The 27,058-nt window shown below is 38.7% G+C and overlaps 1 protein-coding gene across 1 annotated transcript in view; it reads left to right on the top strand.

Annotated features, from left to right (window-relative positions):
- LOC139147332 (uncharacterized) overlaps positions 1–27,058 on the top strand; it is a 39,990-nt gene continuing 12,932 nt past the window's right edge. Inside the window, exons 1-10 of the mRNA XM_070718392.1 lie at positions 1–125; positions 794–984; positions 1,341–1,393; positions 2,802–2,888; positions 6,013–6,111; positions 8,939–9,058; positions 9,448–9,553; positions 10,098–10,222; positions 24,978–25,140; positions 26,031–26,159. Of these exons, the coding sequence (XP_070574493.1) occupies positions 903–984; positions 1,341–1,393; positions 2,802–2,888; positions 6,013–6,111; positions 8,939–9,058; positions 9,448–9,553; positions 10,098–10,222; positions 24,978–25,140; positions 26,031–26,159 (964 nt within the window). The 5' untranslated portion in view covers positions 1–125; positions 794–902. The remainder of the gene's footprint in view (positions 126–793; positions 985–1,340; positions 1,394–2,801; positions 2,889–6,012; positions 6,112–8,938; positions 9,059–9,447; positions 9,554–10,097; positions 10,223–24,977; positions 25,141–26,030; positions 26,160–27,058) is intronic.

The raw sequence follows: 27,058 nt of genomic DNA, 5'->3' as shown, positions 1-27,058 counted from the left end.
ACGATAAGTCACTTACAAAAAAATAATAATGTACGGTAACATGGTAAAGAATGCATGGTAAAACAGACAAGGAAATAAGCAGTGTTTGGTCCGTATTAAGTAGAGGTTAGAAGACTAATTTTGAGGTAATTATTACTCTAAATGGAACTACATATTCACAAATAGAAATGGTGCAATCATGTATAAACATGTGCACACATTTTGTCGAGTATTCAATATCTGCATGACTTCCAGTTGTTGGGTTCTGTGTTTATGAGAACATGTTCGGGGTCATGATATTTTCGTTTCGCACGTGGCAATATTCCAAACACACCATACATACAAGTCCCAATATGACTAGCCAATATCACTCGGATTTAAATGCTCCTTTTACTAATTTCATTGATTGAGCCTTCCCGGTTGCGGTACATATTTATACCAGCGAAATTTGAGAATTAAGTTACTTTAGAGTGAAGTATTGTCACGTGAAACATTTTACCAGTCACGAAATTGTGTCTCATTGTATATGCTTTGATGATCAAAGTGCCTTCAAATATTTAAGCGCAGAAAAGGCACTATTGAAAAGAATGAACAAATATCAATTCAATTCAGCCATTTTGTTGGCCCTTGCACATTTATCATGCACAAACTAAGGTTAAATATTACTGGAATTCTTTAATCTGTTTGCTCCTGGTCACATACTATGCACTTATTTCAGTGTGTCGTGTTATACAATGAGGATAGCATGCGATTTTGGTTCTCATCTCAAAGTTGGAGGAAGTCCAACAGAGCAAACATTTTTTTCTTCTGTTAGAAAGTGGACAGTATGTCTCGTGCTGACAAGGTTATGGTATGCTTTTCTATCCGTATTTAAAATTCGAAAGAAGTCCATTTGAAGTATTCGCGTTTATTGAAATTCCATTATGAAGACCGTCAGACAAGAAGAGTGTTACAAGGACAGGCGATTGTTGTGCTTACTCAGTCTTATCAGTATATTCTGTTCAGGTAAGTAATATATGTGAAGCCTAAAGTTGATCTCTGCTCACAGATATATGGTTACCTCGAGAGATTCCACTGAACCTCAAGTAGCGCAAGGCTCGGCTTTGCACGTACGATATTTGGTGTTCAGAGAAAAGCTTTCAAACCACCTTGTGACACGATCACACTGGCAATTTTGAAGCCCAGCTGCTTAACAAATTGTGCTATCACACTGTTGTCCAAATTTGTAATTCTCGATAGACTGGCAAAGAAATAACCATCTCTCTCTCTCTCTCTCTCTCTCTCTCTCTCTCTCTCTCTCTCTCTCTCTCTCTCTCTCTCTTATGTTAATTGTCTTATTCGTGTATGTTTCACAATGAAAGCCTCGTCAATGCCATTGGATGCTAATCTTAACTCCACTGTCAGGATATCAGAAGTAAGTAATGCCAGAGCTATTCATGTATCTCCAACCACAGAAAAGGGTGAAAGTGGCGTGGAAATGAATGTGTTTGCATCCATGCTCAAAATGGTGAAATTGGGTTGTGCAATGGCAGATTGTATTTGAAAGCGACAACAGAAATAGCTTAATCAAGTTAGGCACAGGTTCTGTGTATAGAATCATAATTCAATATTTCGTAATGCCTTTGAGAACGCAATTGCAGATTTCTATCTATTGTCAGTATGGAAACTTTGTCATTTTTAGCTGACAAAAACTTTAATTGATACATCCTGTATCTATAACTCTAATTTTCAAAGGGCTTTACGGTTTGGTTTTAAATACGGATAGTTTTCAATCGGATTCGAACCCACAACATACGGCATCAGTCGCCTAGCTGAGAGGCCAGAGACAGAACCACTCGGCTAAATCTCCACTCCCCCAAAAAAGAGTGATTAATTATTTTAAAAACCGTTGTATCATTCTTTCCATTATTCAGCTGAAGGCGAAGTTCGATCTCTTTGTGTTAGTAGAATTAACTATCAGAAATAAAAGTGTGTGACATCACGAAGATTTTCAGTTGATGTAGGATATTACACTGTATTTGAGCTATGGAACAACATAGGAAGTGAGACTATACCAATGACTTGTTGGCAGCACACTTCCCTATTGATGTATTTACTGCTTAGCTTGACGAGTTAATGTTGTTGTTATGTTCAATCATCGCCTTTGTTGAATTTGACACGAAAGGTCACGAAGGTTATACAGTACATGGTTTATCTCAAACGTTAATACACAGTATCTATCATTTGCATAATACTATACCGTAATTCGTTTGACGGTGAAGACGTTTCACTTTTGTCGTCACATCTAACTTGTTAACTTAAATTTACGCCTGTTATCAATCTTTCCATTGTTCAGCTGAAGGCTACGTTCGATCTCTTTGTTTAAATAGAAATAACTATCAGAAATAAAAGTGTGTGACATCACGAAGATTTTCAGTTGATGTAGGATATTACACTGTATTTGAGCTATGGAACAACACAGGAAGTGAGACTATACCAATGACTTGTTGGCAGCACACTTCCCTATTGATGTATTGGCTGCTTAGCTTGACGAGTTAATGTTGTTGTGATGTTTAATCATCGCCTTTGTTGAATTTGACACAAAAGGTCATGAAGGTTATATAGTACATGGTTTATTTCAAACGTTAATACACAGTATTTATCATTTGCATATTACTATACCGTCAATAGTTCGACCATGAAGAGGTTGCACTTTTGTCGTCACAACTAACTTGTTAACTTAAATTTACGCCTGTTATCAAGTGGCCAGGATAAAAGTTGTACACAATAGGCAGATAATTGAATGAGCGATGGGTTACAGACGGTTTCCGTCTTTCTCACAGAACTCAAAGCTTGACGTGGAGGTGTTCAATTTTCAAGAGACTTTGGGGAGCAACATACATTCGTTCCAGATTTTGTCAGGGAACAAGGTAAGCCTACGAAAATGGATTAGTCTCTGGGCAATGCCTAAGGCGTTTTGAATGTCGCCAATGTTGACATCAGCGTTATCATGACAGATATCCGGAATGAGGAACATAACATGTTTTAGTATATGTGGACAGACTTAAAGAATAAGTGATGCACAAGTAAGTTAGGTCGTGCACTCTAAAATTGTCCAAAATTTTAATATGAAATAAAACAAAAAAGTATGGAAGAACAGTAACAGCTGCACGGTCCCAGGAAAAATATATTGTTTTTCTTATTTTGTTTTTTGTTTTGTTTTTGTTGGTTGCGGGCCTTACAGAATCAGAAAAAGTTCTTTATTGAGAAATGCGAACACAAATACAACTCTTAATTGGTTCTTTTATTGTATATGGAAATAATCATACGTAACAAATAAACAAACACGCACAAACAAACAAACAAACAAACAAACAAACAAGGAGTTGGAGTCTCCTGTGGTATAATTGGCTTGGATGCCGTTCTTTTTAGCTCTCAAATCAAACGAATAGTAACATAACTGTCAAAGATGAACATGCATGCTTGTAAACCATTTTTCCAACATTCCTCCGCAGATAAAATGAAGGCCATATACAAAGAAACAAAATAATGAAATTTCAGTTCAGTTTCAGTTCAGTTTATTTCGCTAGAAATATAAACTTACATTCACTCAAAAGACACATGAAAAAAAAAATAAAGATAGAGAAATTGGTACAAATGCTAAATTTATGTTCTATAATTTAGCAGGTATTCCTAGCTGGGACCACAATATAGTTCTTCTGAACTAGTCGAGTTGTGGCCCCTAATGTTTATACTATATAGATAACATAAGGTGTACATCTGCGGATATGGACAGAAAAATCTATAGCAATAATTACAAACTATATTTCATATCAGGTACAGATCAAAAAATATATTACGAGAAACAAATGATATGAGACAGATCATAAAACAACAAGACAACGTGACCAGAATACCCCACATCTTTTGGGGAAAATAGTATCAACAGGCAAGAAGCCAGTCTTTTAAATGACGTTTGAAATGTTTTCTTACACTTAACTTTTTTATAGAATCTGGAAGTTTGTTCCATAGCATAGTTGCAGCATATTTCAAATTATGTTGGCTCAAAGTAAGATTAACCTTAGGAATATAGAAGTTTTCACCAGTTTTAAGACGTGTTGAATAACTATGAGGCACTGGATCGAGGTAACGATATACCGAATGTGAGAAATGACTATTTTTAAGGTCAAAGATAAAAGTACAAGTATTAAATTCACATTGCTTATGGACATTGAGAATTCCCAGTTGCTGAAATAGAGGGGCGGTATGAGCTCGCGCAGCAGAGAATGTGATAAGGCGGACAACCTTTTTCTGTAAAATTAGGATAGGTTGGAGTAAAGAACTGAATGTATTCCCCCAGATCTCAATACAGTAACAAATATGGGGTAAAATCATGGAGTTATAAAGCAAAAGCAAAATTTCTTTGGGGACGATATGACGAATTTTAGAAATAATTCCAACCATCGGGGCGATTAATTTTCTAACTTTATCAATGTGAGCCTTCCAAGTCAAGTGCTGGTCTAAAATTACCCCTAGATAATTTGTTGACGAGACATTCGCGACCATATTTCCATCCACACTCAAGCTGCCCTCTGTATTTACCAGCCTCTGGGGTGTTTTAATTAACATAAAATTTGTTTTTTCTACATTAACAGTGAGCTTGTTTGCACTGCACCAGTCACAGGCCTTCTGAAAGTCAACATTTATCTGGTCAAGGTTGATGACACTTGTGTTTTTAATAAATTTGAACATATTTGTATCGTCAGCAAATAGACGAAAATCGAAAATATCAGTAGAGTTTACAATATCATTATATATAACAAAAATAAAATAGGACCAAGAATAGACCCTTGTGGAACCCCACATTCAATTGACCTATATGACGAAAATACATTGCTTATATTGACGGTTTGTTTACGTTCTGAAAGATAGCTTTTGAACCAGTGTAGAGGCAACCCCCTTATACCATAATAGTCTAATTTTTGTAACATAATGTCATGATTAATTGTATCAAAAGCCTTTCTAAGGTCTATAAAAATCCCAAAAGTTGTGAAACCATCGTCAAGTTTTTCCATTATATCAGAGATCAAATCGGCCAAGGCAAGTTTTGTACTATGTTTTTTGCGAAAACCAAATTGAGTCTTGAGGAGAATATCATACTTCTCCAGGTAAGTGATGAGTTGGTTTTTTAACAACAGATTCAACTATTTTACTGAAGACTGGTAAAACGGAGATAGGCCGATAATTTCCAACATTCGTAACAGAGCCCTTTTTATAGACTGGTATGACTTTGGCAACTTTTAAGTCGTGTGGAAAGATGCCTTGGCTTAAAGAACAATTTATTACATGTGCCAATGGATAAGAAATAATGTGTGCTGCATGGTTTACAAGCCTAGGGTGAATCATATCTTGCCCGATGGATTTATTGGGGTCAATCTTCCTAATTTCATTGAACACATCATTTTCAGAGACCGGGCGAAAGAAAAAGAATTAAGATGGTCGCCTTTTAGATATTGACGAAAATCCCCGTTGTTACGAATTTTCTCAGCAAGATTAGGCCCTACACTGGTAAAATACTCATTAAACTCTTCAGCAATATCAACACTATCCGACAGACAAGGCTGGTCGGGTCTATTTGTATGCAATTTGTCTGGGGTACATTTTGTACAGGAATTGTTCAAAATTTCATGTAAAACTTTCCATGTCTTATTGGTGTTCCCATTTGCATTAATTACCAGATTAGAATAATATTTTTTCTTTGCTGATTTAAGTAGCTTCGTCAGTAGATTTCTGTACAATGTGTACTTATTTTTAACATTTTCATCGTAAGGATTATTTTTCATTTTACTAAACAATTTATGGTTGGCTAGTTTAGGTCACTGCTTTATTACAAGCTCCTTCTTGGCTTTATAGGTATCAGCTCTGCTAAAACACTATCGCCCAATAGTATTCCCTCTAATGCAATTATTTTCGGAAATCATTAAAATTTTGAACATCATCATTGACAACATCTTTCAATCTTTCAACCTTAATGTAATTAATGTCTTTCCTTAGGACGACAGGTTCAGTATAACGCCCAATGGCGTTGTGGCTACACGTGGCTTTTTGGATTATGATATCGATGCTTATTACATGCTGCACATTTCATTTACGGTAAGTAGCTGAATGATATGTTAGCTGATGCACTTTTCGCACCTACGAAATGACACACATATACTTGAAAGTATGAACAATCGTTGATTTGTACCAAATCGATCAATTTGCATATAGTGGTTGCAGTAACCGTTGGCGCCGTTGTTCCTCAAATCACACTCTATCACCTCCATGTGTACTTGTATCTGCAAATTTGTGTCATGACGAAGAAAAAAAAGGTGATGCAAGTCGGTCGAGCCCAGCCTTATTTTCTTGTGTAGGAATCAGCAAAGTATGCGCTATAAATATGCACACCTCATACCAGCGAAATTTGAGAATTGAGTTACTTTAGAGTGAAGTATTGTCACGTGAAAGATTTTACCAGTCACGAAATTGTGTCTGATTGTATATGTTTTGATTATCAAAGCATAAGATAAACTTATAGGATTACGACTGAGTAAGCTGTTCTTGTAAAATGTGGTCTTTCAAAGCGTTTGCGAACCGGTACTTGCAAGCAGTATATTTTAATCGTATTCGGTAAGGAATTAAAAATATAGATCTTGCATATGAATTCGCTAACTGGTCCTGTACATGTATACATTCACGGTTGTAATAAACTTGGTCCGAGGTTTAAATGGGTATCAGAACTAAAATTTCGATGCTACGTTTTCGTGATTTATTATGGTACACCTTTTTACAACTTAAATATTGCGCTTCTTTATACTTGCATTGAGAGCAGCATGTCTTTAACATCACTGCAGGGTACTTTGTATAAGTAGGGAAACCCTTGGCACAAATCATCGTTGTTGCTTCAAATAAATGTTGCGTTTTTTTATCTTGGAGCAAGTATAGAACTGTTTTATGATGTTGAAATTTTGATGATACATTGCATGATATTGTATTTATTCAAACAACCATAGACCTTCGAAAAAAAGTTTTTTCTCTACTCTCTATGAAAGAACTAAAATACTGAAGCCTGGGCAATGCACGTTATTGTAACAAGGCATTATTTAGTCCAATAAGAAACTGTAATTAATTTACCTGCCTTAAAATATTTATTGGTACAAATCCTCTTTGCTGTTGTTAAAATATTTGTCAGTCTGAATGCTTATGAAATGACGTGTGGGCGAGTCAATGAAAATAAAGAGTTTGTGGTGAAAATGACGCCAAAAGTGGTATTGCGGAAAATAATCTCCATTGCTATAATTTAAGCGATCAGGTTAAGTTAGGCTAGGTTTAGGATTTGATTGCTTAAACCATTTTTCGCGCCAATGTGCAATGTGATTTGCAAAAAAAAAAAGCTTTAGTCCGAGCTCAAGACAAATAAGCATTACGACAGGTAGCGAATATAATCTATCAAAAATAAAATGCCAAAACCATTTCCTTGCAAGGTAGGTGCTTCTTTCACGAATTATTGCACAGTACGGTAAATTTCCCATAATTCATTGCGATTTGTATTCTCAGAGATTCCCCAGAGAAGTCTACCAGGTCTCCCATGTGTAGACAAATTCATAGACTAGTTGTAAAAAATCTGAAAACGTACTTTTAAGGACACCATTCTTCTCAATTCTCATTTTAAATGATTTGGAAAATTATGCAAGATTGAGAGAGGAGATAGCATTTTTGTAAAATTTTCCACTGGTTGTGTCTTCAGCCATACAGAATAATGTGATGGAAAGTAGGGAGACCAGTTGCACCTGTTTTTTTATACAAAAGGATATTGGTTTTTTTCCAATGGGAATGGCAAAAGAAATTTGCATTCTAAGTTTTCTCAGAGGGTGACCCCTTCAGTTCTTCATAACTTGCTGCCTAAAAAGTAAGGGATTTGTAGTACCTACAAAACGTGACTTCCATGGTTGTTTAATGGTTATTTGGAAACTTTTGCTGAAATTTCTAAACGTACTTTTACTTGATATTATTTATCAATTATTCTGATGCTGCACATTATTACTTGCACACAGAACTGAAAAAGTTATTAGAAAAGTAACCTTCAAGGATACAAATCAAAGAGAATTGTGGGTAATTTATTGTACTGTGTATTGGTTGGCACTATCATTGCAACGACAATCTGGTGACGACTTATAGCGTACCATGGAATATTCATATGCCACAGATTTGACGCATACACAGAACTATACTAAACACCACGCTTTGATATAATTTGGTTGATACAAGACCTCTCTGAGAAAGGCGTATTTTTTTTCAAATAATAAATTTGCTTCAATCGTTAATAATTTCGCAAAAAATATCCAAATTTACCCAAAGACTTCTTCGCTTGCTTCCAAATACCTAGCTTGCAGTTTACAAGCTTGAAACGCACACAGTACTTTCAGTCGATGTGAGCAGTTGACGCACTTCCCTGTGTATGTATGTGACTGTGTAGGTTGGTGGATACCAGTATATACACTTAGTAGGGGAAAAGTATTCGGTCATATAGTTGTGGTAAATTATTGAAAGATTCATAAGAATGAAAATTATCTGCACCCCGTGTCATTAGTTTGCATGCTTTCGTTTCAGTGAAATACGCAGTTTTGAATAGAACAAAAGTATGCGCACTTTTTGAGCTAAAAGCCGTGTTTGATTTCTTCAATAAAAGATGAAACACGTATTGGATGTGAGAATCAATTCGTTACAGTGTTAATTGAAAACAAGCGAATCTGAACTTCCACTTTCAGCAACTATATAAACAGAGTCATGTTGTTCTCCTAATATAGGCCCTTATACAAGCACTTTAATTCTATGTTACACCTCCTGGTCTAACGTTTCCAATGACCTACAGGACACCAAGAACCAAAGGTATAATAAAATTCCTCATCTAATCTTGTCATTTTGGCAATATCTGCAATAGGAACGTTTACTGGAATACGAGGCGACTTTGACAGTGACTCTACAAGACGAAAGAGATTGGCCACCTTTTTACAACTTAACGTGTGAAACTCCAGTTTACGAGGGCCGAAACTTTTACGGGGTAAGTGGTTGTTTTGAAATACATTTCTGTAACCAAAGAGAAGCATTATATTACTTTCTTACACAAAAACTATGTTCCAATTATATTAAGATAAATTTACTTAACCATCTATGGAACACAATATCCCCGTGTTTGTTTGACTACATTGAATTCATTTCAGCGGTAGCAAATAAAGTAAAGCTCTTCGTCTCAACCATGCCTTATTTTCATAAGTATTACCCGCTGTACAATCAAAAATGAACTAAAATTATAAGTTTTAACGTTTAAAAGGTACAAACATACTAAAAATGCTTTTGATCAATTCTTATACTCGAGAGAAACATGATATGAATCAGGTGGAAATATAGTAAATAATGTATATTATTATGTCTTTCAATACTTTTTTGCAGTACAATTATCTCTTGATTGATATGTTTTTTGGCAAACACGAAATGTCAACATCCGATTATGAATATCTCACTTGTATCCTGGAAGTAGACACTGACAATGGCCGGTGTAAGTTACTCTTAAATATAATCTCGAATACTAATATCATTGGCAGTTATCTTACATCAATAATAAAAATACGAGGCTTTCAGGGTTTTTTAGTTTCTTTGGATAGTTTATGCTAATCGAGACAACCAAATATTAATCGAAATATATTCCTGGCTACCAACTGCCAGCAGGACATGAAATATAAGTGGTCTATTGAATTTAGAGGATGTATTACGGTGTAATCGTTATTTGCACCAGTTGCTTCTGTATTGTCAGCGATGCAATTTTCATCCTAGTACAATGTCGCCAGTAAAATCAATGAAGTTAACTGACAGGTGTGGTTTATTAATGAACATTTCCGCATTTGGGATTGCACTGTTGGTGATGGCAGAGACAGTAGAGTCAGAAAATGTATTTCCTCCGTAAACCTTTTGTAGCTGCTATCTCGCTGTAAATCAGCCTTCAAAGTTTCTCCTTTGGTGATATCCCTTCCGCTACCTCGATTGCCAATAACTGTAATGTTTCTTCACAAATAATCCTTTTCACATACCTTTTCATTGTATAGGTGGCATTGTCATCTTCATGGATTTATTTGATCCCTTCGCAACCTTTTGTGATGTACCATTCACATTCGACCAACTAGACGGACCACCAATTCCTAAACCCAAAATCAATTTCTACAAAGGAAGGGTATGCAACATTTTGAGTTGATTTTGCAACCTCAAAAGTGACTTTTTATCATTTTGATCTCATGATATTTTGCGTCTGTTTATGCGAAAATATTCTTTGCATGACCAAAAGTAAGTTTTGTTCTTTGCAAAACTCTTACAAAAGTATTGATTGGATATGATTTTGAAATACTGTGTAATAATAATTTGCTATATGGATCTAAACATAATAATGAGTTCGCCAATCTTCGCCAGTTTGTGAGAAGTAAAGGGGACGTTATAGACAACTTTAGGGTCATGACCCCTAAAGGACCCCCTAACTCAGTGAAAATAGACATAATGAGGTCTTGACCCTGAAACCCCCCCCCCTAGCATGTGAAATGAAATTAACCAGCCTCTCCCATTGGTCCATTTAAATGCGACAAGGGATACTGGGATAGCAATGTGCTTTCCTGATTGGTCAGTTGCTTAATATATACAAAAATGAGGGTATATAAGTTCTGAAAGTGCCATCTAAGGGCCAGTCTTGCTCTAGAAGTCCCAACCTCAACAATAAAAACAAAAACAACAACCCAACCATTCCTAACCATGGCAACTCCAATACTGTCACCAAGACTACTGGAAGAAAAGACCTTCTACACTCCTACATTCCTCATTTCCCATCAAATATTCAAGATACTCAGCATTCATCAAATTCTTCTGTCTCCATGAATACCCAAGAATTTAATACTAAATGACAGGCCTTCCTTTCAAATAATCATCAGCCTTCCACACAAAGTTCTTCCCCTCATCACATCCAACATGTCAGATTGGAGGGGGGGTCAACTGATGACCAGTCGTCAGAAGATTTGCCATCAGATGAAGACAGTGGGCCAAAGTATTACAGAATCATACGAGTCCGTGAACCATGTCTGTTTTTTCTGGCGATAATCGAAAAAATAGTTGGAGCCGACAAACAACGAAGAAACACGCGTATTGGCAATTTAAGTCTCATTAAGTCTCATTAATCCTGCGAGAAGAAAACATGATTTTAATTCCAGAACATTCTGTGTTCTATCTTTCTGTTGAAAATGTTCCATATTCTAGAATAACCCGAAATTCAGTAGGTTTCGTTGTCATTTCCGCATTTATTTGGCAATATTTTGCGGCCGCCATTTTGTTGAGAACTCCATGATTTTTTGAAAAAGGGACTGGTCAGTTTCTTCGGCCTGGGGGGGGGGGGGGCGGTGGATTATTTTTTGCCGACGTCAAAAAGTGGCTAACCCCCATATTCCAAATTTTGAAAACAGGATGAACCCCCCCACACGCGACAACTGTAATATGTAATAATATAATACTGTAATATATTATATATATATATATATATATATATATATATTATATATATATATATATATATATATATATATATATATATGTATATATATATATATATATATATATATATATATATATATATATATTCGAATATTAGCTTTTTTCAGGTTGAGATCATTGGTATTTGTAAGAAATTTACGATCGTGGCGACTATATAAGCTGTAGCCTTGTGTCACCTACGGGCGCCATCTTTGAAATTAGGTGGCTACCAAAACAGACAGCGTGGGCAAATTATATGCCGTAGCACGATCACGGAACATAATATTTGAGATCAAAATGTCAAAAACTAATGCTTACAACAATTTTACAACTCAACATGCTTGCTCAATTTGTTGAAGTAAATTATGTTTTTGAACAATTTACGATTACGGCAACCGGCTATGTGCTTGAATTCATCATGCACACCGCACTGTAAGTGACATAGCGAACTGCCCGCTCGCCCGTTCACTCAATCCGACTTAGACCTTTATATAAACTGAATGCTATTATGATTTTAGAAAAAACCGAGCTATACTTATAAGGATTTTTTCTGTGAATTGTGTGAGTATGGTGAAATCATATTTAAAGCAGTACAGTAAGGTCTACAAATAAATGTTTCCATCTCGCTGACCACAGGTACATGTGGCCGTGTTCAACGGGAGAGGTGACACGATGTACAGGTTAGCCAGCCAGCTTCCCGTATGCTGACAAATTTTCCGTTGTTGGCCAAGAATTTTAAAACGTGCATTAGTATGATTTTTATGGTCTTTTATGCCAAAAAATGATAAAAAGTATATTTCCAACAATATATTTACGGAGCTTTGCCCTGTCTCAAAGTTTGATGAGCCTCATGCATTGTCTATGGGCTCAAAAGCAGCCCTACGGGAGGTTTGATTGTTGGTTTGTATTTCGTTCCTTCAATTATGTTATCACACCGTAACAAACGTGGAACGACAAGGGAAGAAATTCAGTGCTACAGCTCATGACTACGAGATAAGATTCAATGATATCCAACCAGTGCATGGTTTTATGCAAGTAATGTTAGTACTATAAGATGTGTTTGAGAGTATTATTAGCCGACTCACCCATGGCATCTCTCCCAGGGACAGAGTACGCATTACACTTGAAAGTCCGTCCCTATCAAATCTGGTTACCTTTTTCCCCTGTTCAAGAACTGACTGTTGACAGAGTGTTGGGCGAAATGAACATGTACTGCAGTCCTATGAAGAATTCACCCTAAATGAGAATGTTTATATCAACTTCATTCATGTGCACATGCCTGCTGGGACGGGAAAGAAGTGGGGATGGAGACCTGTCAACATAGCCCGTCGCCTCCGACTGATGGGAAGTATCATTCACATCACTAATACCGATGAATTATGCTGTGCACGAGCGATAGTGACAGCAACAGCCCACATCAACTGTAACAGTGATCCAGGATGGAGCTCTGTGCGACAGGGACAACAACAGCAGAAAAGACGTGCACCCGAACTCATTGCCAAAGCAGGGATTTCATCAGGGCCCTGTGGACATGAAGAACTTGACAAATTACAAGCTGTCCTTCCATCGTATCGAATCCATGTATTTCAGATGAGACATCGGGTTCACTTGCTTATCAGGGAAAGGACACCTCTGAACACAATATTTACCTGTACCATCATAACAATCACTATGATGTAATCACATCAAATCAATGCCCGCATTTCTACAGAGAAACTATTACTGTCACCACTGTCACAAAGGGTACCAAAACGTGCAGGATCACATCTGTGAAGTTTTCTGCAAGTGTTGCTGTGTTCCATCTGTATGTCCAGCAACAGGTAATCAGGTCTACTGCAAAGATTGTCATCGCTACTTTCGAGGTCAACAATGCTTCAACAACCATAAAACACCAGGTCCCCACGCTCAATATGCAACATGTCAAGTCATTCGTCGCTGCAAGTTGTGTGGTGTAACCATCAATTGGGAAAAGAGAAAGAAAGATAATGACCACAATTGTGGTGAAAAATACTGCAGAGTATGTAAACAGTACCAAGACAGTGACCATTTATGCTACATCCAGCTCATCCACATGAAAAAGAAGAAGTCCACCAGAGATAGTATTCGTGACGATGATGTTGACTTATTCGACTTTGAAGCTGAAGAAGGAGAAGAAGATGGCAGAGAAGAAGAGACGAAGTACTATTTCTTTGATTTTGAATGTACCAAAGATGGGGGCGTCCATGTACTCAACTTGTGCATTGTCCTTTCCGAGTCATGTTCAGAGCAGATGTTCTACGACCCTAACACCAAGCAAGAGTTTTGTGATTGGGCACTTACAGAAGAAAACTCTTCCAGTACTTTCATTGCTCACAATCTGCAAGGTTATGACGGACAATTCACACTGCAGTACTGCCATGAAAACAACGTTCAACCTGAAGTCATCATCAATGGAACAAAAATCATACGCATCTTCATCCAAGACTTAAACTCCAAGTTCTTTGACTCTTATAAATTCCTACCTGTGGCTTTGGCTCAACTTCCTGATATGTTTGAGCTGAATGAATTGCACAAAGGCTACTTCCCCCATGTCTTCAATACAGCAGAGAATCAAGATTACGTCGGTCCTCTCCCAGATTCCAGATACTACGGTCCTGATGGAATGAAACAACACGAGAGAGAGAAATTCCTAGAGAGGTATGAAGATGAAAGATTGAAAAACCACCCCTTCAACCTGAGACAAGAGCTTGAAGACTACTGCAGAAGTGATGTAGACATCCTGAGGAGAAGTTGTCTGTCAAACAACTTCTCCTCAGGATGTCTACATCACTTCTGTAGTAGACAGGTTCAAACAACAGAACAGTGTAGACCCATTCAGAGATTGTGTGACCACCGCATCAGCCTGCAACGTTGTTTTACGTAAGACTTTTCTCAAGAAAGATACCATTGGGGTCATTCCAGACCATGGTTACATCCATCGAAGAAATCAACCTGTCATCGCATTGCAGTAATTAGAATTGATTACATTCAAGAATGATGTCAACATCCAACAAGTCCACAGTGGAGGTGAGAAAAAAAATGACCGCCATTGGGTAGGTGGTTATGACGAAGAAAGCAACACAGTATATGAGATGCACGGTTGCTACTACCATGGCTGTCCTCAATGCTATGAAGACAATGACATTGTCAACACGAAACTAGAGAAGACGATGGCAGACCTTTACCAAAGTACCCAAGATAAGATGCGATTTCTACGTTGCCATGGCTTTAGAGTGATCGAAAAGTGGGTGTGTGAGTTCAAGAAAGAAATTTATGAAAACCAAGAACTGCAAGAATCCATCAAGTCACTTGATCTACAGGAGCCCCCTCATCCACAAGATGCATTCTTTGGTGGCAGAATCAATGTCACTACTCTATACCATGAATGTGTTGATGATGAAGAAATTCACTATGTGGATTTCACAAGCCTCTACCCCTACGTCAACAAGTACTGTAAGTACCCTATCAAACATCCGGAAGTCCGCACCAAGAACATTGTACTCCCTATACATTATACTTTGGTCTGGCGAAATGTCGAGTTCTGCCTCCTCGAAAACTCTACTTTCCTGTTCTCCCCCTCAGAGTGGAAAAGAAGCTGATGTTTCCCCTTTGCAGAAGTTGTGCAGACACCAAACAACAGTCACCATGTGAGCATAATGACGAACACAGGTCCTTCGTGGGAACTTGGACGACACCTGAATTAGCCAAAGCTGTCGAGAAGGGGTACAAGATCATCAAAGTGTTTGAGGTATGGCACAACAGAGAAAGAGAAGTGTACAACAGAGAATCGCACACAGGTGGGCTCTTCACTGATTACATCGACACTTTCTTAAAGTTGAAACAAGTCAGTAGTGGTTGGCCTTCATGGTGTCAGACAGAAAATGACCAAGATAGGTACATCCGTGAGTACTATGACAGAGAGGGAATCCTTCTTGACAAGACGAAGATTCACCGAAATCCAGGCCAACGAGCATTGGCAAAACTAATGCTAGATTCTATGTGGGGCAAGTTTGCACAACGCAACAACTTTCCACAGCTGCAGTACATCAAAGAACCTGCAGAACTCTTCCACCTGCTTACAAGTGAACAACACATTGTCTTTCATCAATGACGACATGGTTGCTGTTCATCATACACTTTGGAATGAATTTGTCGAGGGGGCTGTCAACACCAATTTTGTCATTGCTGCATTTACCACTGCATATGCTCGTCTGAAGTTGTACAATCTCCTTGAGGCCATTGGTGAACGGGTCTTGTACTCAGACACTGATTCAGTCATCTTTGTCAGCAAACCAGACCATTAGGAACCACCTCTTGGTGATTACTTGGGTGATCTCACCAGCGAATTGGATCCTCCCAGCAATTTCATCACCAAGTTCGTGTCAGGGGGAGCTAAAAACTAGGCCTTCTGTCTAGCACAGCAGGACAGTAAAGGTAACACAACTCTTTGTAAAGTCAAGGGAATCACCTTAAATTGCCGCAACAGCTTAGACGTCAACTTTGATGCCATCACTCGTCTTGTCACCACCTGTCCAACATCAACCATCACAGTGATGTTTGAGTGAAATCTACAAACCCTCGAGCATGATAATTATTAGGACAATGCCTATTTCTGTCAAAGCACTTGAAACTACTTGAGTGAAGCAAGGTTGTGAAATATATGAAACAAAATCCGACGTGTTGGATGTGATGTAGTATCGAAAAGCGAAAGTAAAAAATATGCCCTAGTTCGTGATAAAAGAGCTCTGATTGGAAATTACAAAACTGTTCCCTATGGTTATTGAAACTGGACATTGTCCTTGAAATCCCCATAAAGAAATATCAATAATTTGCCAAATGTTTCGTATATTTCACAACCTTGCTTCACTCAAGTAGTTTCAAGTGCTTTGACAGAAATAGGCATTGTCCTAATAATTATCATGCTCGAGGGTTTGTAGATTTCACTCAAACACAATATTTAATGTCAATGTTACTTAGCAATGACAGCTATATGAAGTGTTATTCTTTCAAGTCATCTGAGGTTGAAGTAATGAAGTGTAGTGAAATGTTTTCACAATTTGCATGTATAATCCAGCAATTCACTGTATAATGTTTTTTTAAAGAAAATTTTTTTCAAAACATCAAATTCAGTAGATTTAAAATTGATTTTGCTTATAAGCAGTTTGACAATTTGAAAAAGAAAATCTCCTGAAAAATCAATATTTTTGCAAATGTATTCTAATCATTCTTTTTGTAAGACTTGTAGTTGTATATTTCACATGATTTTTTAGTCTTTAAATGTATGTGATTCATATTTGCAAATGAAAACAAAGAAAGAAGAGGGTGTACTTCCCCTTCAAACTTCAAATATTGAATTTGGAATTGAACATGATAGACTAACAGTTTGTTTGTTTTTAAATTGCAACTTTCAAGTCTTTTTACATGGTAACAAAGCCAAAAATAGCAGTTTCTGGTTTATCTTTTGAAATGTAATAAACCAAAGTCAATTTAATTCATTTGAAATGATTCAGAGGCTGGTTTGAATTTATTTGTCTGTGTTTGTGTGTAAACATTTGGTGAATGAGTAAGAATGTTCGTCTGTTTGTGTGTGTGTATGTGGTTGTGTGTGTGTTTGTGTGTTTGTGTGTGTGTGTCCCCTTGCCCCAAAGGTCAAAAAGTGGGCCCCACTGGCCCGATGGCCACCAAGGAAGATTAGTCTTTGTCGATGTATGAGATCACACTTTCCCTGTTTATGGACTCCCTCCACCCCTCTTGACCCTTTGAAGGCCCCTCAGCCCCTCGGGCCTTATTTTACCCTCCCTCTGTCAAGAAATAGAACATCCTTTCTAGTACAAGCTAGTACCTTTTTAGAGTAAGGCTCATTTGACGTGATGGGTCTCATTCTGCAAACACTCTTGAAACTGATCATCACTAATCAACATTTCTCCAATCCTATGTTCTTCCTGTATTTGTGTGTGCTGCCATACATCATCTATGATAAGTTTATCAAAAGGAAGCCAGTTTCATGTTATGAAAACATATATTGATCTAAGTGGAGAGATTGACTGAAAGGAAATCAACCAAAAAGTCCCATCACGGTGAAGATTAAGTTGGCCAACTTGGTATACCATGCCACTCGTGCAAAAGAACTGTCCTTACCCTGGTTGTCATGCAAAACAACTTGTAAGACTAGCAAATCATCTCACACAAGTGCATAATATTGAAGACAAAGTTGAATTCAGAGATTTTTGAAACTGACCAGACAATCTGACACTCATCAATTGATGTGCCAGTTGATTCGAATCGTTCGTCTACTGTCTGAACAACATCAATCAAGTCAATCATGGATGCAAGACTACAACATCCATTTACTGCTCTCATATGTGGACCCACACAGTCAGGCAAAACCGAATTCGTCAAACGACTGCTGATGGAATGGGAAACTATGATTTTTCCATCTCCTGAGCGTATTGTCTGGTGCTATGGAGAATACTGACCTGCCTATACAGAACTGGCTGCCCTTATCCCTAGCATTCATTTTTGTTGAAGGCATTCCCGAAGAGTTGGACAGTATGTATTCCCCTCACCAATCCAACTTATTGATTATTGATGATCTGATGTCAGAAACTGGAAATGACAAGAGAATCACAAATTTGTTCACCAAAGCTTCTCATCACCGTAATCTCTCTGTCATGCTCATCTTACAAAATCTGTTTCATCAATGTAGAGAGACTCGAACCATGAGTCTGAATTCACATTATCTGGTCTTGTTTAAAAATCCAAGAGATGAATCACAAATCACTCACTTAGCCAAACAGATGTACCCAGGACACACCTGTTTCATCCAAGAAGCTTTCACCGATACCTCCCGTAAACCCTATGGTTATCTCCTCATTGACCTGAAACCCAACACGCCAGAAGTCCTTCGCCTGCGCACGAACATCTTTCCAGGAGAGACTGCCTTTGTTTGTGTCAGGAAAACATAAAATAGACATGATGAGATGAAATGCCATCATTTCATCATGTCTCAGTGAATGAGAAAATATGCTCATTTTATCTCTGTGTTAGCCAAGGGCAATCCAAAGCAACAGAGGGGGATCATTGAGGGAGCAAGTAAAGACTTAATCCATTGCCTCTGTGAATGTTGTCTGAATATTCTTTGGGGGAGTGTTCCACTGTCATCTGCTCAAAACAAGAAATTGAGCAAATACAAACATCATCTTCACACACTGTCAAATAAAAAGGTTTCAACATCAAAGAAGAAGAAGATACTTGTGCAAAAGGGTGGATTTCTCTCAGCCGTCCTAGGGCCTGTGCTGTCTGTGTTGGGAAGTCTCCTTTTTAAGTGAATTGTCACTATGCTCATGGAACATGCAAAGAAGATGGCATTGTGCCACAGGAATTACTATACAACTACAGTAGAATCAATTAACAAACCCCGTGACGAAGATGCTGTCCTCTCTGGATAGGGAGATGCAACAAATCTTGGAAAGAACAGACATCACCGATCATGAAAAGGCAAAAGTGTACCAACAGACTCTTCAGCAGTACAGGGCTTACATTGATAAAAGGAAGGAACCTGTTAAAATCAGCTGAAACTTCAATGGGTACCACTACAGCTGTGTCTTCTTCAGGGCCTCCTTTAGATAAGGGCAGAGAAGAGGAAGTCACTGACAAGCCAAAGCCATCGGATAGTGTGGAGCAGGATGTTATGGAAAGTGTGCCAAAGTCCCTCCGACGAAAAGCACAAACAGCATGACTCCGTGGATTTGAATGAGAAAGGGGAATTAATGTACGATGGCAATCCCTTACCTGGAACCCATATGGTAGACCTCATCAAGGACACCTTACGTCGGAGGAAAACTTTCACTCCTAGAGGGTGGCAACAATTTTCCCAAGTGCTGTCTGACATGAATGTACCACAAGATCTGATTTGCAACAAGGAAAGATGGAACTGGATTCAGTCTCAGCGAAAATCAAAAGGATTGTTTCATCCAAGAGGTGATGATTGAGAAGGTGATCATAGAGTGTTTGCTGGACAATCATCCGCTAAAAAGATAAAGATAAGGAGGGAGATACATCCTCTCATTTCAACTGCTGCAAGACCATGGCATTGACCATCCATGACAGGGAATTGGCTCAACTTTTAAAACATCATTCTACAATTTGATGATAGTCATTCCAAATAAGACCTCTGTCATGGGGTGTTGTCCACCTTCTCTATCCCTTGGCGTTGTCCTCAAACGGATGAGGTGCCTCTGTGCTTGCTGTTCTGGATCCAAAGTCATCAAACATGAAACCTGTGACCGAATTGATGGACTTGGATCAGCACCTCAGCCAGGTGTATTACGATCCAAGTCATTCCGCAAGTTTTGGAGGAATCGATGCTGTTTACCGTGCTGCAAAAGAGAAGGGATTTAGGACCACCTGTCAGAAAGTGACAGAATGTATGCAACATCAGGACACTTACACATTACACAAACCAGTGAGGTGGAAGTTTTCAAGGACTAGAGTAATTGTCGGTGGAATGGATCAACAGTGGCAAGCCGATCTTGCTGACTTCAGTTCACTAGCAAAATACAATTCAGGGTTCGGATACATCCTCACTTGCATTAACATTTTATTCAAGTATGCCTGGGTCATTCCCTTGACAGACAAACGAGGGGCCACTTTGGTGGCAGCGTTTCAACACATTGTGAAGACTTGACTAAAACCAGAAAAAAAACTGTAAACGGATCAAGGGAAAGAATTCGTGAACCACCTATTTCAGAAATTTCTGGAGAGTGAAGACATTCAATTTTTCACCGCCGGAAATGAAATGAAAGCTTCTGTGGTTGAGCGTTTCAATCGTACCCTAAAAACTAAAATGTGGAAGTACTTTACCAGAAACAACACCCTAAGCTACCTATCGGTTCTTCCTCAGCTAATGCAATCTTACAACAACACACACTGGGAGAACAAGTGAGAATCAGCAAAACTAAATGTATGCTCAAGAAGGGTTACCTGCCAAATTGGACAGAAGAAATCTTCACTGTGTCGAAAAGGATATCCAATCGACCACCTCTTTACAAGCTGAACAATTTTGATGATGAGGAATTAGAAGGTACTTTCTGTGAACAAGAACTACAAAAAGTCATCGAGAAAGAGGATGACGTCTTCAGAGTGGAAAAAATACTCAAAACAAGAAAGAGAAAGGGCAAGACTGAATATCTGGTCAATTGGTATGGTTGGCCATCCAAATTCAATAGTTTGGTCAGGGATCTGACAAAGCTATAAGAAGGATGACTCTGTTCAGAGAGTCACAGTCTGACCCCACTTCCATCATGGCTGAACATTCATTTTTCATGACGTTACCAAGCAATGGATCCATGGACGTTTTCCAAGAAAATGCAGTGACAGGCTACACTGTGAAATTACCCAAACATATTTCTCTGCAGGGCAACTGGGAAATGGCATTAATGGACAAACACTACCCTTTCTCTTGGTACAATGTGGTCGAGGGCAGAAACTTGCTGGTGTACAAAATTCAAGACCATAGAAGAACACTTGTCAAAATAGTTACTTCGATGATTTCGGAAGTATACTGACCACTATGAGAGAGCAAGGTTTACCCAACAACATCCAGTTGACTTTCTACCCGGTGTCTAAGAAAGTAACCGCTGATGTGAGTGAGGGTACCAGCCTCTACTTTCTACCAGGTCTGGCTGAAATCATGGGATTTTATCCCAATACCATGTTGAGGCAGAAGAACGATGCACCTTTCATGTTCAGTGTTTGAAACCTCTCTTCTCTATATGTGTATTGCGACCTAGTGGACGACCAGTTGGTGGGAGATACCTTTGCACCCCTGTTGAGAATAGAAAATGTAGAAGACATCCATGGACAGATGATCAACCGCACCTTCCACACTCCATACTTTCTTCCCCTGAGAAACCACGAATTTGATACAGTAGAAGTCTACATAAGAGATGATGTGGGTCAGAAAGTGCCATTTCAAGGTGGGAAAGTGATCGTGACACTAGCCTTCAGAAAACGACGCCCTACACTATTGTAGCCTGAACCATGCTGTATAGACGTAAACTCTATGAAAGCAACCCAGCCACATACATGAAGTTTTATTCGGATCAGGTGGGAAATGGAGCATCGTTCCAGGTGGCAGCCATGCAGAAAGGATATGGCTTGGGCGGTATTTAGGGAGGTCTCTTCCGTGCAGCCACACCACTGCTCAAACAAGGTTCCAAAGTCTTAGGGAGACAGATGTTGAAAACGGGACTCAACATTGCAGGTGATGCACTAAGTGGACGTAACATCAAGCACTCGGCAAATCGATGGTTGGTGGAAGCTGGGAAACAGTTGATGACAGGCAGGGGTTCCAGATACTCAGTTCCCCCAGGCAGTGGTATAAAATGTAAAGCTCCGAAACGAAGAGTCATTTCCTCCAAAGCCAAGCGAAAGAGAAGATCTCTTGACATTTTTAACTATTATGGCATTTCTTCACGAACACTCCTGCAAGTGTACCAAGAGTGAACTTGACTTGTTCACAGTTCCTCCAACGCAGACCAGTGTCGAAGAGGGACAATGGGAAGAAGTGCATCCCCTGACCCACATTATGGAATCGGGACTCATCGAATTTGTGATTTTAGGTAAAGGGGAAGACTTCATCGATCTGTCCTCAACACTCCTTCTGATCAAGGCCAAGATTACAAAAGTTGATGCTACTAACCTCAGTGCAGATGCAGCAGTGGGTCCCGTCAACTTGTGGCTCCATTCACTGTTCAGCCAGGTGAATGTGCACCTCAATGGCAAAATGATATCCAACCCTTCCCCTACTTACCCCTACCGAGCGATGTTGGAGACCTTGTTGAATTATGGTGAAGAGGCCAAAGACACCATAATCGGTTCAGCCCTATTCTTCAAGGACTATCACTTGAAAATGGATGAAGTGGACCCCACTAAAGAAGGTGGAGAAGTGAACAAGGGACTGAAAAACCGATATTCCTTCACATCTGGCAGTCTTTTGATATGGTAGGACCCATCTCTTCTTTCAGCCAAAGTATCTAATGAATGGTGTCGAATTACGTCTGAAACTGAACAGAAGCAAGAATGCCTTCTCCCTTGTGAGCTCTGCAGAAAATCCAGGCTTCAAAGCTGTAGTCACCGAAGCCACACTACTTGTCAGGAAAATAAAACTCAGTCAATCGGTACAGCTGGGCCATGCAGACGCTTTAAAGTAGGGACCGTCCAAGTATCCCATACATCGTCGTGTGATGAAGGTTCTGTCTATTCCTGGAGGCACCATGTCTTTCAACAAAGACCACATCAGAAATCATATTCATTAAATTGTAGCTAGTTCTTGTGTTGGCTTTCCTGTTGGTGTCCAATAAATTTTTCAAACTTGTTCAATTGAAAATACAAAGCATGTGCGTCTTTGTGTTTTTTTCTCAAGGATGATGGGCATAAAGGGGGATGGGAGGGGACGGGAGGGGCAGTCAATCATACTCATTCATAAAACAATCATACTTTGCTAGCTCACAAAGAGTATAGACAGACAAGTTATTGGTTTTCATTTTAAACAATAACAGTAAATTTTATTTTCTCAAAGTTAACAAAATTTAACAAGGCAAAAAACATGAAACACAACACCTTTTTTTATTGCAAGTGTCTCTCAATGTGTTTTGCAAACTTGTATGTCCGAAGGGAAAAAAACATTTATAAAGTGAAGGAAATCGAAGTGATTAATTGCTTGCAGAACCAAATTTTGAACATGTCGTTGCACAAAACCATTCCATAAATAGACAGAGTGTCCAATAAAGCTTCAAAACATCCTTCAGGGTCTTCACTCAAGCGATAGTACAGCAACTCCAAGAGATCATCAAGATCGAGTAATCCAAGGGGAACATTATGATCCAGGGTGATGTAACACAGTTCAGCCATGGCGAGAATAGACCTCTGCACAGCCAGCATGTTGACTCCTTTGGCAGCATCTCTAAAGTATTTGATGATCACATCCCGTTGACTTGCGGGGGCATCACCATAGTACAGGCACTCATGGTCTCTCTGAAATGGGTGATCTTCCCTGCATCCCTCACAGTTTTGATTGATGATGGCATTGACTTGGTCCAGGATGAACTTGGCGTAGACATATTTGGCCACTCTCCTTACTACTTTCCTGTCCAAATCATTTGGCATATCGCTGAAGGAAGGCTCTGAAAAAGGATGAAAAGTGGGTCGGTGAGTACCAGGTCAATTGTACGTCAGTGGCTTGGCAGCATCATCAATACTCTGCACAATACTTTTCAGTCGATTCCACTGATCCAAATTCAAATTGATTCCCTTCTTTGTCGGTATCAGTTCTCCAGTGCCGGGTTTCTTGAAGAATTCACGTATTCCGACGTTCACATTTCCCTTGTACATCTGCACAATCACAATCCGAGCTGACGTCTCTGTGTCACGCAGAAGAAATCTTAATTGTCTCTCACCTGCTTCACTGGTTGTGCCAGGCTTGGAAAGTTGAGGGACCAAAGCAGCTGCTGATGGCTGACTGGATGGAGTCTGATCAAGCAGGGGCACTTCCTGATAAGGCTCTGGCAAGTCAGGGCTCTTCCTTCCTGGAACATCAGCATACCTCTCATCTTGGTAAGAGACTGTTGGCATTGTCCAGACACTGGTGTTCGTCTCAATGTTGAAGTAGTAGGGCCGTTCAGCCTTTATTGAATAGCACCTGCGCCATCCCTCTTCCAGTAGTCTTGGTGACATAATTGGAGTTGCCATGGTTATGAAGGGTTGGGTTGAAGTTGTTGCTGTTGTTGTTGTTGTTGTTGTTGTTGTTGTTGTTGAGGTCGGGACTTTTAGAGCAAGACTGGCCCTTAGATGGCCCTTTTAGAACTTATATACCCTCATTTTTGCATATATTAAGCAACTGACCAATCTGGAAAGCACATTACTATCCCAATATCCCTTGCGGCATTTAAACGGACCAAAGGGAAAGGCTTGTTAATTTCATTTCACATGCTAGGGGGTCTTTTCAGGGTCTGACCTCGATATGTCTATTTTCACTGAGCTAGGGGTCATGACCCCAAAGTGGTCTATACCGTCCCCTTTACTACTTTTGTGAATACAAATGCTATGATTTAAATTAATTTATTCAGACTAAAATAAGACTATTGAATCCAAAGATGACCCCTTGCAAAGTTCGATTCGCCTCAGTTCGATTTGCCTTCATTATTCGGATTATTTCCAGTGTCCATTCAGCCCTTTTCCGAGCCGGTATGTTACTATAAAACCATATACTTAACATATCAGAGAAGAAGGGGACATACCTCAAAGCAAATGACAAACAAGTGAGAGATAACTCTTCGTCATTACCGCCGGTGGTGTTCAGAAAAATTAACCTGTATCGCTTACACATGTTCATTTTTATCCAGGACACGTTTCCAAGGCACTTCGCCCAGAATCCGGCTGTACGCTCTAATTGTATCGGGGAATTAATAATTGAGGAGTACTCAACCAGCGCACCTATATTGTTCCTTATTGTTACTACTCCTAAAGTGTTATTTAATTCAGTTAAGATGAGAACTCTTCGTCGAGGTGAGCTAGATAACATTTAGACAAATGGCTTAACCTATACTTTTATAACGGTCTAATTCATGTCAATTACTCTGCCTATTGTACATAACTTCCTTAGATCACTTTACACTCAAAGCCATTCTATCGAGTATAGACGGTCTCAAGAGGAGCTAGCTAATTATATGTAAAGAAAATGGAAATCAAGTTAATAACACTGAGGCCAAATTCCTGTGACTCGCGAACATAGATGTATATTTACTGATCTTAAATATGCATTCTTTTTCATCATAGATATTCGATATGCTTGAGATACTTGGCTGGCAACCGTACGAAATCTTCATCGGTTCAAATTCACAATTTTAAGATTCAAAGGAACAATTATTCTGAAAGCTATAGCTGCTATCAATACATATGATAAATAGGAGCTTTTATAAAAGTTAGAGTGCAAACGATTGCCCTACGAGGAAAGAGGATCGAAATCGAGTTTGTAGTTGATGAAATTTAAGACTTTTTATTATGTTTACGTTACATCACCATACATTTATCTATTTATCGCTCTCCATGGTAAAGTACAACATGACAATAAAATTAAATGTTCATGAAACGTAATGAGGTTAATAAAATCGTAATTATACAGAAACTTACCAAACGGTTGAAATTGGCTACACTGTGTATGTAAATAGTTGTATGACAAAAGATGATAAAAATGTAAACTTTGAAATATACACCTCCATAATGCCAGTCTGTGTACCGAGAGGCAGCAGGAGGGAGCTTATCCTTGGGTTGTGCAGCCTACCACTGAGCATGAAAAAATGGCAGAATGAGTCTATATTCCCACTTTGAAGAATGCTTTTTATTCGGTAACTTTTAGATTCTATATCTCTTGCATTTTCAACCATTGTGTCCAATAGGCTGCCCTTCTGGTCGATATGGTTTTTTCTGTGATAAAGACTGCATATGTCAGAACGGTGCTACTTGCCATGGGTTCAATGGTGCATGCAAATGCTCCAAAGGATGGACTGGACCTGCCTGCGATATCGGTAATTACATTTGATCACTAAAAGGGCGTGAAAATCTTACCTTTATGTTTTACTGTATGGATTAATGCATAGGCCAACTCAAACATAATAACAACAGACGTATTTGGCTTGGTTATGATCATTACAATGCAAAACGTCAGATAATATTGAAATTAGCTAAAATCAAAATGTAATGACCATCAAAATGTCATCAATAATAAAACTAAGTATGGTCGATGATTCGCAGATGTCCGCTCAATATCGATGCATGCATTATTGATACATGTACATCCTAATTACAGAAAAGGTCATTTATACACGTATAAGCAAACAATCAGTATGCCACACCAATCCACATCTTAGCATAAGCCACCTGAGTGCCAACGTACCTTACAGGTCTCACAGAATTCCTTGCACTGAATTTGATAAATAGCCTATTGTACAATAATTCCTTAAATGGGCATTTAAGCTTATAATTTTAATCAACGGTTACCAACATTTTAACATACTAAGACCACAGAACGATCGGAGTGCCTAAACGGCTGCATTAAACTTGGTTCAATAATTCTTGCGATATAGCCCATTGCACATATTCCTTTATTATGCAAATGATCGTCAATTATACAGAATCACATTATTATTAAAATCTAATCAGACGTAGATCTTTCCATGATTATGTTGAATACAAAATTGTACTTCATTTAGGGAAAAACATTTTAAGTTATGACATGCACAAAAAGTTGACAGACGGACGGACTCTCTCTCTGCCTCTCTCTGTCTGTCTCTGTCTGTCTATCTGTCTCTCTCTCAGACACAGACACACACACACACACACACACACACACATATACACACGCACATTCACTCATAGATATCCTTTGCAAATACGGAAGAAATTAAAAGACAACAAAAATCCACCA

Source organism: Ptychodera flava, chromosome 13, assembly GCF_041260155.1.
Source record: "Ptychodera flava strain L36383 chromosome 13, AS_Pfla_20210202, whole genome shotgun sequence".
Classification (NCBI taxonomy): domain Eukaryota; kingdom Metazoa; phylum Hemichordata; class Enteropneusta; family Ptychoderidae; genus Ptychodera; species Ptychodera flava.
This window is presented reverse-complemented; position numbering and strand designations above follow the sequence as displayed.